General features: G+C 38.1%; 1 protein-coding gene across 6 annotated transcripts in view; it reads left to right on the top strand.

Annotated features, from left to right (window-relative positions):
• The first annotated feature begins 13,013 nt into the window (after window positions 1–13,013).
• Window positions 13,014–18,154, top strand: part of TCEAL7 (transcription elongation factor A like 7) — a 38,124-nt gene continuing 32,983 nt past the window's right edge. For 2 of the 6 annotated variants that reach the window (XR_013444461.1, XR_013444459.1), the window contains exons 1-2: window positions 13,014–13,162; window positions 13,787–13,854. Coding sequence is in view for 2 of the 6 variants with exons in the window: in XM_036099064.2 (XP_035954957.1) it covers window positions 14,224–14,526 (303 nt within the window). In the remaining 4 variants the exon portion in view is untranslated. Of the gene's footprint in view, window positions 13,163–13,746; window positions 13,855–14,209; window positions 15,165–18,154 lie in introns of those variants that run through there. The other 4 variants (XM_036099064.2, XM_036099065.2, XR_013444462.1 and 1 more) reach the window with 4 other exon arrangements.

Raw genomic sequence — 18,154 nt, 5'->3', positions numbered from 1 at the left:
ATAGTAGCACCATGGCAAATACATTGACCTTTTGTTTGTTGAGAAAAGCCTTTATTCATCTTGATTTTTAAAGGATATTTTCACTGGATATAGATTCTCAGTTTACATTTTTTCTTTCAGTCTTTTAAAGATGTCGTTTCATTGTCTTCTTGTAAATTCTGATGTTGTGTGGAGTCATGCTTACATTTATATTTTTGTCTATAACATAAGCTTTTTCTGTGGTTTCTATTCAGATTTTCTCTTAGTAACTGCTTTTCAGGATTTTGATTATGATGTACTTTGATGTGGCATTCTTTTTTAAGTGCAGATATAATTGACATATAACATTATATTAGTTCCAGGTGTATAACATAATGATTTGATATTGGTTTTTGCAAAATAATACCACAGTAAGTCTAGTTAACATTCATCAACACACATAGTTACAATTTTTTTCTTTGTCATGCCCATTCTTTTTTTTCCCTATAACCACTTCCAACAACTACCAGTGAATCATCTTGCTCACAAAGTGCTAAAACCTCACTCCACCAGCTCAGTGGGGAAACTGACCGATGAGGACAGGATACAGATTTTTTTCTTTGGGTGAGAACTTCTAAGATCTACTCTCTTAGCAACTTTAAAATACACAATACAGCATTTTTTTCATTTTAATAACATTTTATTTACCCCTTATATACAATATGCGATCATTTCAACATGTAATCAAAATAAGAATGAGATGTTTTACATTCTTTTTTTCCACAATACAGTATTATTAACTATAGTCACCATGCTGTACATTGTCCCTAGGACATTTTTATTTTATGACTGGAAGTTTTGACTTCCTTTTGACTATTTTCACCCATTTTGCTCACTTACCCCCCCCCACCCATGCCTCTGGCAACCACCAATCCGTTGTCTGTATTTATGAGTTTGATGGGGTTTTGTTTTTTGTTTTTTTAATATTCCACATATAAGTAAGATGATATCATATTTGCCTTTCTCTAACTTATGTCACTTAGCATAATGCCCTCAAGGTCCATCCATGTTGTCACAGATGGCAGAATTTCTTTCATTTTTATAGTTGAATAATATTCCATTGTGTATATATACCACATTTTCTTTATTTATTCATCCATTGATGAACACTTAGTTTGTTTCCATAGCTTGGCTATGTAAATAATGCTGCAGTGAACATGGGAGTGATGTGACATTCTTTTTGTTTATCCTACTGGAGGTTTATTATGCTTCTTGGGTCTGTGAGTTTATAATAATCATAAAATTTAGAACTATTTCAGCCATTATATTTTTCTTTTTTAAAAGGTTTTATTTATTTAAGAGAGAGAAAGAGCGTGAGCTGGGGGTGGGGCAGAGGGAGACAGAGAATCTCAAGCAGACTCTGCACTCAGTTTGATCTCACAACCCTGAGATCATGATCTGAACCAAAATCAAGAGTCGGATGCTTAACTGACTGAGCCACCCAGGTACCCCAGCCATTATATTTTTCAATATATATTTTGTCTCACACACTTTCTTCTTTGTCTGAGTCTTATTTCCAGTTATACTGCTTTATATTGATCCACTCCTCATTTATTTTTTACTGTGATGCAATTTCAATAGTTTCTATTGCCATGTGTTCATCGATCTTTCTTAAATAAAAACTTTATTGAGATATAATTCATATATCATTTAATTCTCCAATTTAAAGTGTATAAGTCACTGCTTTTTTTAATATGTTCACAGAATAGTGCAACTATTACTACAATCCATGTTAGAACATTTTAATTACCTCTAAAGGAAACCTACTTGAAGTAACTCCCTATTTCTCCCCAAGCTCCCAAGCCTATGCAACCACTAATCTAATTTCTATCTCTATATTGCTTCTCGGTCTTTTGGCTAAGATCAAGTGTAATTTCTATCTGTACAGATTTGTCTATTCTGGACATTTCATAGAAATGGAATCATACAAAATGTGGTCCTTTTTGACAGTCTTCTTTCGCTTACTGTATTGTTTTCAAGGTTCATTCATTTTGTAGCATGTATTAGTACTTTATTTTTATTGCCAAATAATATTCCATTGCACCAATCTACCACATTATAATTATCCATTTATCAGTTGATGGACGTTTGAGTTGTTTCCAAGTTTTGGCTATTATGAATAAGGCTATTATAAACATTCATGAACAAATTTCTATGTGGACATATGTTTTCATTTCTCTGTGTATATACCTAGGAGTAAAATTGCTAGGTCATATACAAATTCTATATTTAACTTTTTGAGGAACTGCCAAAATGTTTTCCAAAGCAGCTGCAGCATTTTATATTCCCATCAGCAATGAATGAGTCCCAAATTTTCTGCATCCTCATCAACATTGGTTGGTTAGCCACCCTAATGGGTATAAAGTGATATTTCATTGTGGTTTTGATTTGCATTTTCCTAATGACTATCATGATGTTGAACATCATTTCATTTGTTTGTCAGCCATATTTATACTTTTTTTGGATATACATCTATTCAGATCATTTGCTTATTTTTAATTGGTTTGTCTTTTTATTATTCAGTATAATAGCTCCTTATATATTTTAGATACAAGCTCATTGTCAGATAGATGATTAGAAATTTTTTTCATATTCTGTTGAGTATCTTTTCATTTTCTTGATGATATCCTCAGAAAAGTAAAAGTTTTTAATTTTGCAGTTGTCTGATTTACCTTTTTTTTAATTTAGTTTTTTGTGCTTTTGTTGTCATATCTAAGAAACCACTGTTTAATCCAAGGTCACAAAGATTTATGCTTATGTTCTCTTCTAAGGGTTTTATAGTTTTGTTTCTTACATTTAGGTCTGTGATACATTTGGGGTTAATTTTTGTATATGGTTTTTCTCTTGCAAGTCATTATCCCATTCTCTCAATACCATTTGTTGAAAATTCGATTTCTCCCCCATCAAATTATCTTGGTGCCATTCTAAAAATCAAATGACCATAGTATGTGGGTTTATTTCTGGAGTTTCAATTCTGTCCCGTTGACTTGTGTGTCTATCCTTTGCCAGTACCACCCTGTTTTGATTATTATAGCCTTGTAGTAAGATTTGAAATCAGGAAGTGTAATTCCTCCATCTTTGTTCTTCTTTGACAAGATTATTTTGGTTATTCTAGGTTCCTTGCAATTCCATTATATAATTGAAAATCTACTTTTTCATGTTTTTTTTTTTTTTTTTACTTATTTGAGAGAGAGAGAGTGAGTGTGCACACGCCAGCATGAGCAGGGGGAGAGGAAGAAGCAGACTCCCCATTGAGCAGGGAGCCGGATGCGGGACTCAATCCTAGGACCCCAGGATCATGACCTGAGCCGAAGGCAGATGCTTAACCGACTGAGCCACCCAGGTGCCCCAACTTTTTAAAGCTCATTAAACTTTTGGTAGGGATTGCATTGAATCTGTAGATCTCTTTGAGGAGTATTGCCATTTTAACAATTTAATCTTCCAATCCATGAATATGCAATGTCTTTCCATTTATTTAGATCTTTAATGTATTTCAATAATTCTTTGTAATTTTCAGAACATAATTTTTGCACTTTTTTGTTAAATATTTTCTGGAGTATTTTATTCTTTTTGATGATACTGTAAATAGAATTGTTTCCTTAATTTCCTTTTCAGATTGTTCATCATAGGTGTATATAAACACTACTGGTTTTGTGTGTTGATCTATATACTCCGCAGTTTTGAATTCATTTATTAGTTCTGGTAGCTTTCTTATGGATTTTTTTTTTTTTTGGATTTTCTATGTATAAGATCATGTTGCCTACAAATAAAGATGGATTTACTTCTCCCTTTCCAATCTGGATCCTTTTGATTTCATGTTTTTGCCTAATTGCCCTGTCAGAAACCTCCAGTACAGTACTGACTAGAAGTGGTGAAAGCAGGCATCTATGTCTTGCTCCTGCGCATAGGAAGAAATCATCCGGTCTTTTGCCACCAACTGTAATGTTAATTGTGGGTTTTTCTTTCTTTTTTTTTTTTTTTTTAAAGATTTTATTCATTTATTTGACACAGAGAGAGAGAGCACTAGCAGGGAAAGCAGCAGAGGGAGAGGGAGAAGCAGGCTCCCCGTGGAACAGGGAGCCCAATGCGGGACTCGATCTCAGGATCCTGGAATCATGACCTGAGCTGATGGCAGATGCTTAACCGACTGAGCCACCCAGGTGTCCCTAACTGTGGGTTTTTCTTTATGTCCTTCATCAGGTTGAGGATGTTCCCTCTATTCCTACTTTTTTTGAGAGTGTTCTTTATTATTATGAAGAGCTGTTGTATTTTTTAAAAACTTTGTGCAGTTCACTGAAATGAAATGACATGAAATGGTAATGTGGTGGGGTTTTTTATTCTACTACTATGGTGTATACATATATTGACTTTCTTGAGATTAACTCTGCTCGGTCATGGTATATAATTCTTTTTATGTGTTTCTAAATTCAGCTTGCTAGTATTTTATTAAGGATATTTGTATCTATATCATAAAAGTTATTGACCTGTAGTTTTCTTGTGATGTCTTTGTCTGGTTTTGGGATCAGGGCGATATTGACCACTTAGAATGCATCGGGGAAATGCCGTCTCCTTTTTCACTTTTTGGAAGAATTGGTATTATGTCTTTTCAGATGTTTGGTAAAATTTACTGGTATAATCATTTGAGATTTTTTTTTCTTATTGGGAAGTTTTAAAATTATTACGTCAATTTATTTGTTATCAATCTATTCAGGGTTTCTGTTTCTTCTTGGGTTTGTTTTGGTAGTTTGTGTCTTTCTAGGAATTTGATAATTTCATCGATTTATTTAATTAATTGGCATGCAGTTGTTTATAGTATATTCCCTTACAGTCTTTTTCTAAAATTTCTGTAAAGGCAGTAGCGGTGGCTGCTCTTTCATTCCTGATTTTAGTAAATACAGTCTCCTCTCTCTTTTTTTTTCTTAATCAGTCTAACTAAAAGTCTGCAATTTTGTTGTTCTTTTTCAAGAAACAATTTTTGGTTTTGTTGAATTTCTCTATTTTTTCCTCTTTTCTGTTTCATTGATTTCTGCTCGAATCCTTATTATCTCCTTCCTTCTGGTTCCTTTGGATTTACTACACTCTTCTTTTTCTCATTTCATGAGGTGGAAGGTACTGCTTTGAGATCTTTCTTTTTTTCCAATGTATGTACGCAAATATAAATTTCACTTTAAGCACTATTTTACATGAATCCCATAAGTCATGGTATGTTGTGAGTTAATTTTCATTTGTGTCAAATTATTTCCTAATTTCCCTGTGATTTCTTATGACATTCATTATTTCAAATTGTGCTGTTTAATTTCTACATATTTTCAACTTCCCAAATTTCTTCTTTTATTTTTATTTTTATTTTTTATTATGTTAGTCACCATACAATACATCATTAGTTTTTGATGTAGTGATCCACGATTCATTGTTTTTGTATAAAACCTAGTGCTCCATGCAGTACGTGCCCTCCTTAATACCCATCACCGGGCTAACCCATCCCCCCACCCCCCTCCCCTCTAAAACCCTCAGTTTGTTTCTCAGAGTCCATAGTCTCTCATGGTTCATCTCCCCCTCCGATTTCGCCCCCTTCATTTTTCCTTTCCCTCTCCCAGTGACCTCCATGCTGTTCCTTATGTTCCACAAATAAGTGAAACCATATGATAATTGACTTTCTCTGCTTGACTTATTTCACTTAGCATAATCTCCTCCAGTCCCATCCATGTTGATGTAAAAGTTGGGTATTCATCCCTTCTGATGGCTGAAAATTGGACAGCTATATACAGAAGAATGAAACTCGACCATTCTCTAACACCATACACAAAGATAAACTCAAAATGGATGAAAGATCTCAATGTGAGACAGGAACCCATCAAAATCCTAGAGGAGAACATAGGCAGTAATCTCTTTGACATTGGCCACAGCAACTTCTTTCAAGATACATCTCCAAAGGCTGGTGAAACAAAAGCAAAAATGAACCTTTGGGACTTCATCAAGATAAAAAGCTCCTGCACAGCAAAGGAAACAGTCAACAAAACAGAGGCAACCCACAGAATGGGAGAAGATATTTGCAAATGACACTACAGACAAAGCGCTGATTTCCAAGACCTTCTCAAGAACTTCTCAAATTCAACACCCAAAAAACAAATAATCAAGTCAAAAAATGGGCAGAAGACATGAACAGACACTTCTCTGAAGAAGACATACAAATGGCTAACAGACACATGAAAAAATGTTCATCATCATTAGCCATCAGGGAAATTCAAATCAAAACCACATTGAGATACCACCTTACACCAGTTAGAATGGCAAAAATGGACAGGGAAAGAAACAACAAATGTTGGAGAGGTTGTGGAGAAAGGGGAACCCTCTTACACTGTTGGTGGGAATGCAAGTTGGTACAGCCACTTTGGAAAACAGTGTGGAGGTTCCTCAAAAATTTAAAAATAGAGCTATCCTATGACCCAGCAATTGCACTTCTGGGTATTTACCCCAAAGACACAGATGTAGTGAAAAGAAGGGCCATATGCACCCCAATGTTCATAGCAGCAATGTCTGCAATAGCCAAACTGTGGAAAGAGCCGAGATGCCCTTCAACAGATGAATGGATAAAGAAGATGTGGTCCATATATACAATGGAATATTACTCAGCCATCAGAAAGGATGAATATCCAAATGTCTTTTATTTTTTATTTTTTTATTTTTATTTTATTTTGTTATGTTATGTTAACCACCATACAGTACATCATTAGTTTTTGATGTAGTGTTCCATGAGTCATTATTTGTGTATAACACCCAGGGCTCCATGCAATACGTGCCCTCCTTAATACCCGTCACCAAGCTAACCCATCACCCCACCCCCTCCCCCTGAAACCCTCAGTTTGTTTCCCGGAGTCCATAGTCTCTCATGGTTCATCTCCCCCTCTGATTCCCCCCTTCATTTCCCCCTTTCTTCTCCTAATGTCCTCCATGCTATTCCTTATGTTCCACATATAAGTGAAACCATATAATTGACTTTCTTTGCTTGACTTATTTCACTTAGCATAATCCCCTCCAGTTCCATCCATGTCGATGCAAATTGTGGGTATTCATCCTTTCTGATGGCTGAGTAATACTCCATTGTATATATGGACCACAGTTTCTTTATCCATTCGTCCAAATTTCTTTCCATTATTAATTTCTAATTTCACTCTGTTGTGATCACAGAATATACTTTGTATAGTGTCAATCTTTTAAAAATTCTATTGAAGCTTTTAATTGCTTAGCATATGGCATATGCTAGCTGGTAGGTTCCATCTCCTTTAACTTTTGCTTGCTTATTCTATTATTGAAAGTGGTATATCAAAATTTCTTACTATTTTTGTCTATTTATCCCTTAAATCTGTCAGTACAAGTGGGTGCCATTAGTCAAAGTCCAAAGCAATCATAGATCTCACCCTGATTCTTTCTCTTCTGTCAGGGACCACACCATTGTGCTCTCAGTTGTACAGAGTCTGAAAACAATTGTAGTTGTTTGATATATTTGTCTAGTTATCTGGTTTTTCAAAGCAGGAGTATATGCCTGATCCCAGTCTGCCCATAACTTTTGTCATTTGGTTTATTTTAGCATATTTTGTACAATTCTAGAACAGGTTGCTTATAGATTTCCTTCACCCGATGTAAAGTCATATTGGAAAAGGAACCAGCAAGTCAGCCAGGTGTCCACCTAACCCACAGGAAAATTCACCCATCCTGCCATAGCAAAGGTAGGAGTACACTATGTCTCTATTTTCACCTTGCCATCTCTTTTGGATCAACAGGATACACAGTGATCTAACTGGGATTGTACAGCAGTATCCCCTTCTCACAGACCTCTCTCTCTATGTGATTCTCTTGGAGTTTCCACCTCCACTTGGTTTAAAAGAGGGAAGAATCTATACTCTTGCTCTCATCCATGAAAAAGTGATAGAATTGACTTTCACCATGTGCCAACCCTGGAGTCATAGTACCTTAGTTAAAATTCTATATCCGCAGGGAAATTGGAGGGGGAGATGAACCATGAGAGACTATGGATTCTGAGAAACAAACTGAGGGTTCTAGAGGGGAGGGGAGTGGGGGGGATGGGTTAACCTGGTGATGGGTATTAAAGAGTACACGTAATGAATGGAGCACTGGGTGTTATACGCAAATAATGAATCATGGAACACTACATCAAAAACTAATGATGTAATGTATGGTGATTAACATAATAAAAAAATTCTATATCTACTATTTACTCTGTGACTTTGGGCAAGCTACTTAACCTCTGTACTCCTTAGTTTCCTAATAATAACATTATAAGTATTAATTTAGTTAGTATATGAAAAGTGCTTGGAAGAATTAGGCAGTACATAAGAAGTATTAAAAAAGTTGTAAGTATCACTGGTGTTATTATGAACAACAATGACCTCCCTGCAAAGTCAATGGTTCCCACATTTCTTTACCTCTTACCCTTACCTGTCTCCTTATAATGACTTGGGGGAGGGAAGACTAGGATGATTGTTGTAGGTAGTAGAGCTGGCTTGGATGCCTTTTGGCAAGCTTTTTTGAAGGTATCTGGTCCCAATTGTTGGAGTTTCTTTTTATGATACATAATGCCTCTTTGTCCTCACTTGTGAGTCCCATCAGTCAACACTAGGCAAACAAGTCAAATCTAACTCAATATCTTACTTTGCTTGCATTTGCATGTATTTTCATACAAGCTTTTACTTAGAAATGGAGATGTAGAGGGATGCCTGGGTGGCTCAGTCGGTTAGGCGTCTGCCTTCGGCTGAGGTCATGATGCCAGGATCCTGGGATCGAGTCCAGCATTGGGTTTCTTACTCAGGGGGAGCCTGCTTCTCCCTCTGCCTGCCCCTCCCCCTGCTTGTGCTCCCTCTCTCTCTCTGTCAAAATAAATAAATAAAATCTTTTTTAAAAAAGAAACAAAAAGAAATGGAGATCTAGGGACACCTGGGTAGCTCAGTTGGTTAAGCATCCAACTCTTGGTTTCCGCTCAGGTAGGCTCAGGTCATGATCTCAGGGTTGTGAGATAGAGCCCCATAGTTCTGCACTCAGCAGGGAGTCTGCTTGAGATTCTCTCTCTCCCTCTCCCTCTGCCCTTCCTCCTCACTCTCTCTCTCTCTAAAATAATAAACAAATAAATCTTTAAAAAGGAAATGGAGATGTATTCCATGAAATGTTCAGAAGATCAACTAAAGACATTCCTATCTAGTAAGATTGTTGGAGGATGAAATAAAATAATTCAGGGCAGTGATATGATCATATCTGTTACTTGGAATTATCATCCTATTGGAAAATAGCAAGATGTAAGGCAAAGAGACCAGTAAATGTTGTGGCTGTCCCGAAGTTTATGGCTGTTTGCATTAGGGGAGTGGCAGTAGAGCTAGAGTGGAAACTGGAAGGATTCCTGAGATCTTTAGGAGGTAATCATTGAGACCTGTCATTTATTGGAGCACTTGGTATTTTTCAGTCATGTACTAAATGCTTTATATAAATTATATCATTTAATCCCAACAACTCTATGAAGCATTAGCCTCATTTTATAGATGAGACACAGGGACGTTTTAATATCCAAGTTTTAGATCCAAGGTTATACAATACGTAAGTAAATGCAATTAATTCAAACTCAGATCTGCTCAAAGCTATGCTTCTTACCACAATGCTAAAATCTTCAGCACCTGGATCCTTCCAGCCAGCTGAAAACCATGAGTCTAACCATCTGCATGAAAAGCTGTTCACAGAGGATTCAGGAATTCCCCACCCCATCAATAAATCTTATGCCTTTATCACAACTTAGCATTTTGTAATAACTGCGACAACAATGCTGCACTCTTAAGACCTCTTCTCTTTAAGTATTTTCTGGAATCATTTACATCAAACTGGTTAGTGGCAACTTTTCATAAGTTTTAAGAACACATTTCTTTTTGCAAAGGAAACAGTCAACAAAACTAAAAGGCAACCTATAGAATGGGAGAAGATATTTGCAAATGTCGTATCAGATAAAGGGCTAGTATCCAAAATCTATAAAGAACTTATCAAACTCAACACCCAAACCCCCCCCCAAAAAATCCAGTCAAGAAATGGGTAGAACACATGAACAGACATTTCTCTAGAAAAGACATACACATGGCCAACAGACATATGAAAAAATGCTCAACATCACTTGGCATCAGGGAAATCCAAATCAAAACCACAATGATTCCTGAGATTAAGAATTCCTCATATCAGTGAGGTCATATGATACATGTCTTTCTCTGTTTGACTTATTTCGCTCAGCATAATACCCTCCAGTTCCATCCACGTCATTGCAAATGGCAAGATCTCATTCCTTTTGATGGCTGCATAATATTCCATTGTATATATATACCACATCTTCTTTATCCATTCATCTGTTGATGGACATCTTGGCTCTTTCCACAGTTTGGCTATTGTGGACATTGCTGCTATAAACATCAGGGTGCACGTACCCTTTCGGGTCCCTACTTTTGTATCTTTGGGGTAAATACCCAGGAGTGCATGAGGGTTGCTAGAGTGGGGGGTGGGGTGGGAGGGATGGGGTGACTGGGTGATGGACACTGGGGAGGGTATGTGCTATGGTAAGCGCTGTGAATTGTGCAAGACTGTTGAATCTCAGATCTGTACCTCTGAAACAAATAATGCAATATATGTTAAGAAAGAAAAAAAGAAGAAGAAGAATGTAGCAGCAGGGGAAGAATGAAGGGGGGGAAATCGGAGGGGGAGAAGAACCATGAGAGATGATGGACTCTGAAAAACAAACTGAGGGTTCTAGAGGGGAGGGGGTTGGGAGGATGGGTTAGCCTGGTGATGGGTATTGAGGAGGGCACGTTCTGCATGGAGCACTGGGTGTTATGCACAAACAATGAATCATGGAACACTATATCTAAAACTAATGATGTAATGTATGGGGATTAACATAACAATAAAAAAAATTTAAAAAAAAACCACAATGAGATACCTCCTCACATCTGTCAGAATGGCTAAAATTAACAACTCAGGAAACAACAGATGTTGGTGAGGATGCAGAGAAAGGGGGGTCCCTCTTGCACTGTTGGTGGGAATGCAAACTGGTGCGGCCACTCTGGAAGATAGTATGGAGGTTCCTCAAAAAGTTAAAAATAGAGCTACCCTATGACCCAGCAATTGCACTACTGGGTATTTACCCCAAAGATACAAACATAGTGATTCGAAGGGGCACATGCACCCTAATGATTATAGCAGCAATGTCCACAATAGCCAAAATATGTAAAAAACCCAGATGTCCATTAAAAGATGAATGGATAAAGAAGATGTGGTATCTTTATCCATTCTCTATAGATATAGACATAGATATAGATATATAATAGATATTGATATATCTATTGTATATGTGTAATATATATATACCAACATATATTATATATAGAGAGAGAATGGATAAAGATACCACATATATAACCAATATTCATATATATATATATATATATATATGCACACACACACACCATATATATAATGGAATATTACTCAGCCATCAAAAAGAATGAAATTTTGCCACTAGCAACGACATGGATGGAACTAGAGGGCATTATGCTAAGTAAATAAGTCAGTCAGAAAAAGACAAATACTATATGATTTCACTCATATGTGGAATTTAAGAAACAAAATAGATGAACATAGAGGAAGGGAAGGAAAAATAAAATAGGAACAGAGGGAGGCAAACCATAAGAGACACTTTAGGGAACAAACTAAGGGTTGCTGGAAGGGAGGTGGGTGGGGGGATGGGGTAACTGGGTGATGGGTATTAAGAAGGGCACTTGAAATAAGAGCACTGGGTGTTGTATGCAAGTGATGAATCACTGAATTCTACCTCTGAAACTAATAATACAGCATGTTAATTAAATTAATTTAAATAAATATTTAAAAAGAACATATTCCTCTTTCTGTTGTATATGTTTCAAACTAACATATCAACAACAACTAATCCACTTAGATTAGTACCAAAATCCTTAGCAACAAAAAATTTGGTAATATGGCCAGTTTCTGTTAGTCCTAATTCCTCAGTGTGGCTGAATGAGGTCTAAGAAAACATAAATAAGATGACGGTGTCTGGGAGAAATGAAAAACTATTTGATTCTCAATAAGAGTATTGAGGAAAGGTGGGATCTTTTGGATATAGGAAATAAAGAAATAAAACTGCATAGTACAAACAGAGAGCATGATACTGAGATCAAACTAGCAGTTTTATGACTGATTTTTGAGATCTGAAAGTCTAAGGGCAAAGTGCTGTTGGATTATGGCCTCGGTAGTTCACCTAACGAAAGGGCTTCACTTGCCTAGGGGCTCCTCAGAAGGGTAGTAGCCTCCAGTTGCCCTGTATGTTTTAAACTTCCAAAAATGTGTCTGCCTGGAGGGTCTATATTTATCTAATGACTCAGCAGCAGAAACAGGTGGCTGGGTCTTTTTTCCCTCTTATCCTCGGGCTTTTTTATTGTTATTTTATTTCTGATTAATAAAAGAATATAATAAATTGATGGAAAAAATGGAAGAGTAGGAAATTATCAGAACAATAGTAAAAAACCACAATCTCAATCATTACTTCCTTTCCTAATTTACCCCACCCCCTCTAATTTGATTTCAAGAATTGAACAGCAAGGCAAATGGTGGCTATTTGTGACTGGGGGGTGGGTGGGCGGATGGAGGGAAAACAGCTACATTCCTGTTGTTCTAGCTTAGAAGAGGATGAGTAATCCTCTCAACACAACCACTAAAAAGTAACAGTGGTTAATATGACTATAGGAAGATGCAGCACTTCTCTGGTAATCAGAGAAAGGCAAATTCCAGCCACGGGGAGAAGGGGCCACTCTTGACCTCTGGAATTAGCAGTGACAAAAGTGAGTGACAGGGCCTGGTGTCGTGGGGAGGTGGGAGGTTGGAAAGTCGTTCCACTTCTGCAGCACAGCTGGTGGGAGGGGAAAGTGGGGACCAGAGTTGGAGGATGACATAATCCTCACGTGACCAGGAGCTGCCGCGAAGTCCTTATATTCCCGGGCTTCTTTCTCCTCTGGGTACCAGCCCCTTACTGTCCTGTAGGCGTTCGTGCTTGTGGCCAAGAGAAGGACTTAAATTCCTTAAATCTCAGAAGGTTGGTTTGAGGAAACCGCTGGGACCCCTGGGGGTGGTAGTGGCTGAATCTAGTGACTGGAATAGGGCCAGGCTCACTTTGCCCAAATCCCTGCAAACTCGTTGGGAGATGATTGTATTTTTTAAAAGGACGGTGGGGGGAGTAGGTGGAAGTCTCCTGAGAGACACCCACAGATTTAGTGATAGTTTAGAAATCATCGGCTTCTCTCAGATTGGCAAGCTTTCCGTTTATCCTCCTCTTTCTCCAATTCCGTTGAGGAAATGAGGTGTGGACTGTTGTGTGGGGAACGGCTAGAATCCTGGGGTGGAGGCAGAAATTTAGACATAATTTGAAAATATTTCCTCTCATTCGGTGCCTGTCTGTGGGTCATGCGGGGGGGGCAGGGGGGCCGAGGGGACAACAGCCCTCGCAATGACTAGGCCAGAGGGTGAGGGGTGGGGGGGGGTGTGGAGGCAGGGATCCAGGAGGAAGGGATAGGGACACGAGGGGGAACCAGGAGGTAGGAAATTTGGGGCGACGACGGTTGTGAGGATCCCGGACTCAAGATGATGAGTGTCTTGTCTCTGGGGCTGGTGGATCCACAGAGAGCTCCCTCCTCCCCGCCCGCTTCCTTTCTGTCTCCAGGTCCAAGGGTCTGTATTCACAGACATCTCGAGGCAAGAAAAAGAGGAAACTATCCTGAATCCTCACAGGTGAGTGTGAGGGAGGCACTTAGCCCAGGTCTCTGAGGGTGGGAGTTGGGAAGGGCGGGAGCTGGGTGAAATTTGCGGCCTCACAGCTCAACCACCGGTCAGCTCCCTTTCTCCCGCGCGCGTCAGAGAGGCCATTAGCCTTGTATGCTGGGGAAATGGTGGGTTGCAGAGGGAGGGGAAAGGAGGCGGAGTGGTGGGGGTGCGGGAGGAAGGGGCGGCATCTCGAACTTCAGAGGGCTGGACCTGTGTGGCAGGGGTGGGAGATTAGGCGAGTATCTTGCTACAAAGAGAAACTGACAAACCTGAATCAAAAGAAACGAAGCAATTTGCTCTACATTTTCTCCCCGGACTTAAGCTGGAAACAACATCATGCAAAAACCCTGCAAAGAAAATGAAGGAAAGCCCAAGTGCAGCGTGCCAAAGAGAGAGGAAGAACGCCCCTATGGAGAATTTGAACGCCAGCAAACAGAAGGGAATTTTAGGCAAAGGCTGCTTCAGTCTCTCGAGGAATTTAAAGAGGACATAGACTATAGGCACTTTAAAGATGAAGAAATGACAAGGGAGGGAGATGAGATGGAAAGGTGTTTGGAAGAGATAAGGGGTCTGAGAAAGAAATTTAGGGCTCTGCATTCTAACCATAGGCATTCCCGGGACCGTCCTTATCCCATTTAATGCATTTCTCCCCTGAATTCAACTATTTTCTGTTATTAATATTACCACCAGTGGCTTCTTTTTGTCTGCATTTTCTTGCTAAATATTGCTACCATTTTACTCCTATCCTTCAGTGTTCCTTTGATTTGCATATGACTCCTGTTACCAACATCTCATCTTTTGACCATCTCACTCATTTAATAAGGATGTTTCATTCATTTGCATGGGAAGATGCTCATTTATATTGTAAAGTGAAAATAGTAAGTTGCAAAACAGTGTGTGTGTATATGTGTGTATATATGTATATACATATACACACTTTATATGTACATTTATATATGACAAAATGCAAAAGAAAAAGTCTGAATTATTATACACCGAAAGGTTAACGGTGAACCTCTGTGTGATCTGTATTTTATTTCTTTTTTGGCTATCTGCATCTTCTCATTTTCCACAAAATGAATATATATGTGTGTGTATGTGTGTGTATTGTGTCACAAAAAAAACCCTAAAATAAACAGACACAAAAAAACTTGTCAATCACCTTTGAAGGGCAGTAAAACAATAAACTTTTGACAACAGAACTATAAAAAAGAAATGTAAACTTCAAATTACCTCTGGATCTCTTAGCCAGAGGAATAAAACTGGCAATTATTACAGATATACTTGCTTAAGACTCCGTCTTTTTCACGGGGAAAACATTTGCCTCGCAGGGCTGCTGTCAGGAAGAAAGGAGGTGACTCCGAGCTGTGCTTGGTTACCCTCTGCGCATACAGAACCCCAACCCACCACAGAGCATCAGTTATTGGAGGGAGGGCCCTGACACGACTTCCCTGTGCTCAGGAACAAGTCCATTAGGAGGCAGGGCCCTGGGGGCTTCATGCCAGTCATCTGCTGTTGAGCCCCACGCTTCTCCTCCCCTGGGTTCTGCCCTGCCTGCTGGGCCCTTTGCTCTCTGCTGGCCCTCACTGCTCCTGGTGCACCGGAGTCCTCAGGTGCCAAAACCCACTCACTTTCCTGGACTCCCCAGTGGGTCGAACCCCTACTCTGTCTTCTGAAGCCTCTCTGCTTCCTAGTGACCCTTCACACAAGTGAGACGGCTTGGGCCATGCTGCCTTGCAGGGTTCTTAGCAAAACAGCCCCTTCTGTTTTCAATCCCAGGACCCCTCCTCTAAATACGAGTCAGACATGATGAGGCCGTTTTGGGAGTTGGACCAAGGTGCAAGTTTGAATAAAAAAAAAAAAAAAAAACGGTAGTCAGAGTTGCCTTAGGTCTAAGGACTAAGGTTTTGTCTTCCTTCTCTTGTGAGATGATCTCTCCCTGAAGGCTCCTGGCAGGCCTGCCCTACTGGTTCAGAAGACTGTCAGGGGACAGGTATAAATTGCACAAAACAATGCAGAAAATAGATCTAAGAAAGCAATTCCCATCTTTCTATTACTTTCCTTCCTGAAACATGTGAAAATTCTTTGTAAGACTAATATATATATAATATATATAACATATATTATATATATACATATATACTTTTTAGTGTATATATGTACAATATGTATTGTATATATATTTAGTGCATATGTATGTGTGTATATATATATTTTTAGTCTTACAAAAGACATATATATACACACATATATATACATATATATTACATATATATATGTATATATATATACACACACACACACTTAAGCATTATTTCCTAATTGGACTGCTTGCATTTTGCATCTCAAAGTAAACACCATATCATATATTTCATTATACTTCTTTTGATTAGTGACTTACATATAGTGGGTATTTAATAAATGTTTACTTAGTTAGAATCTAGTGTTCTTGGCCCAGTTTTACTTCTGATTGCGTAAGATGGCAATAATCTATTTCACTACAAACTATAATTTGCATTTTCAAATAGGACCCAGCAGGAAAGGGATTATTTCCCATATTCAGTCTATAAAATTATTGTAACATTGTATAACTGATGTCTCTAACAGCTCCTTACATTATAATCATCTGGAGTGCTTATTTTTTTTTTATTTTTTTTAATTTTTTTTAAAGATTTTATTTATTTATTTGAGAGAGAGAGAGCACATGAGAGGGGGGAGGGTCAGAGGGAGAAGCAGACTCCCTGCTGAGCAGGGAGCCCAATGCGGGACTCGATCCTGGGTCTCCAGGATCATGACCTGAGCCGAAGGCAGTCGCTTAACCAACTGAGCCACCCAGGCGCCCTGGAGTGCTTATTAAAAATGCAAAATTTGGACACATATGTCCCCATACACACTGATACTCTTACTCTGAATCAGAATCTCTGCATTTCGCCCTGGCCCTTCATTTGGGGTTTCCCATGATATCATGGTCTCCATTATTGCTTCATATACTCTCACCATAGACCCTGTTTCAGCTGAGCAGTGCAGAAGTCTCCTTACAATCAAAGAGCCAAATGGTTTACAATTCATAATTAGGGGCTCCTGAAAGTCAAAATGGTGGTTATCATAGCCTGAAAACTGTGTATCTAACAAGTAAATATATGTGAACAATAAACATTACTCAGCCTTGGTAGGAGGCGAAAAACCAAGTGAAAAATAAAACAACAAGTTTGTCTATCAAATAGACAAATGTTTGCTTACAATACTCAATTTTATTGAGGATGTAGGCATTCTCATACTCGTTGAGAGTAAATTGCTATATCCTTTTTTTTTTTTTTTTTGCTTCTATTCACAGTAAGTACCAAATGCTGTATATATTGCATATACCATGACCCAATAATTCTACTGTTTGGAATTTGTCCTAAGGAAATAATCATAGTGCTGAGCAAATGTTTAGCTATAAATATTTTTTATTTAAGGATTTCACATATTTGCAAGGATTTTTTTTAAACCTAAAAATCAAGTACATGTGCTATCCAATCAGAAGGAAATGGACATAGATTCTTATTCACCACATACACAAAAATACATCCCAGGTGGATTGAAGATGAAAATGTGAAGAACAAGGAGCTCCTGGCTGGCTCAGCTGGTGCAACATATGACTCTGAGCTTGGGGTTGTAAGTTCGAGCCCCACGATGGATGGTAGAGATTACTTAAAAATAAAATCTTTAAAAAAAAAAGAGAAAGAAAGTAAATGTGAAGAACAAGAATAAAATATTACAATGAAAATTAGCTAAAACATGTATAATCTTGTGATGTCATTATCTTCTTAAGCATGAAAAAAAATCCAGAAGTTATAAAGGAAAAAAAATATATAAAAGGTCCAAAGACAAGAAATAGCCTGTGAGGAAATATTTTCAATACCATGATGGATAATGGGAAAATATCTCTATAACTCCAATAGCTTTTACAGATGGAAAAGAAAAAGATAAACAAACCAGTAAAAATATGTACATACCATATGACCCAGCACTTCCACTGCTTTGCATTACCATAGAGATATATGTACGCACACGCACAGGAAAGCATAGATGGATATTTACTGTGTCATTTTAAGTGCCAATATGTTAGAAATAGCCTAGGTCATCAAAAGGGAAAGGTCAAATAAAAAGTGGTCTCTCTATGCCAAGAAAACTACACAATAGTTAAAAAGAGTGAGATTCTTATATTGAAGCATCAATATAGGAATATTGTTAAGTAAAGACATTATGTATCTAGGGGTGCCTG

The sequence above is a fragment of the Halichoerus grypus genome, chromosome X (assembly GCF_964656455.1).
Source record: "Halichoerus grypus chromosome X, mHalGry1.hap1.1, whole genome shotgun sequence".
NCBI classification, from domain to species: Eukaryota; Metazoa; Chordata; class Mammalia; order Carnivora; family Phocidae; genus Halichoerus; species Halichoerus grypus.
This window is presented reverse-complemented; position numbering and strand designations above follow the sequence as displayed.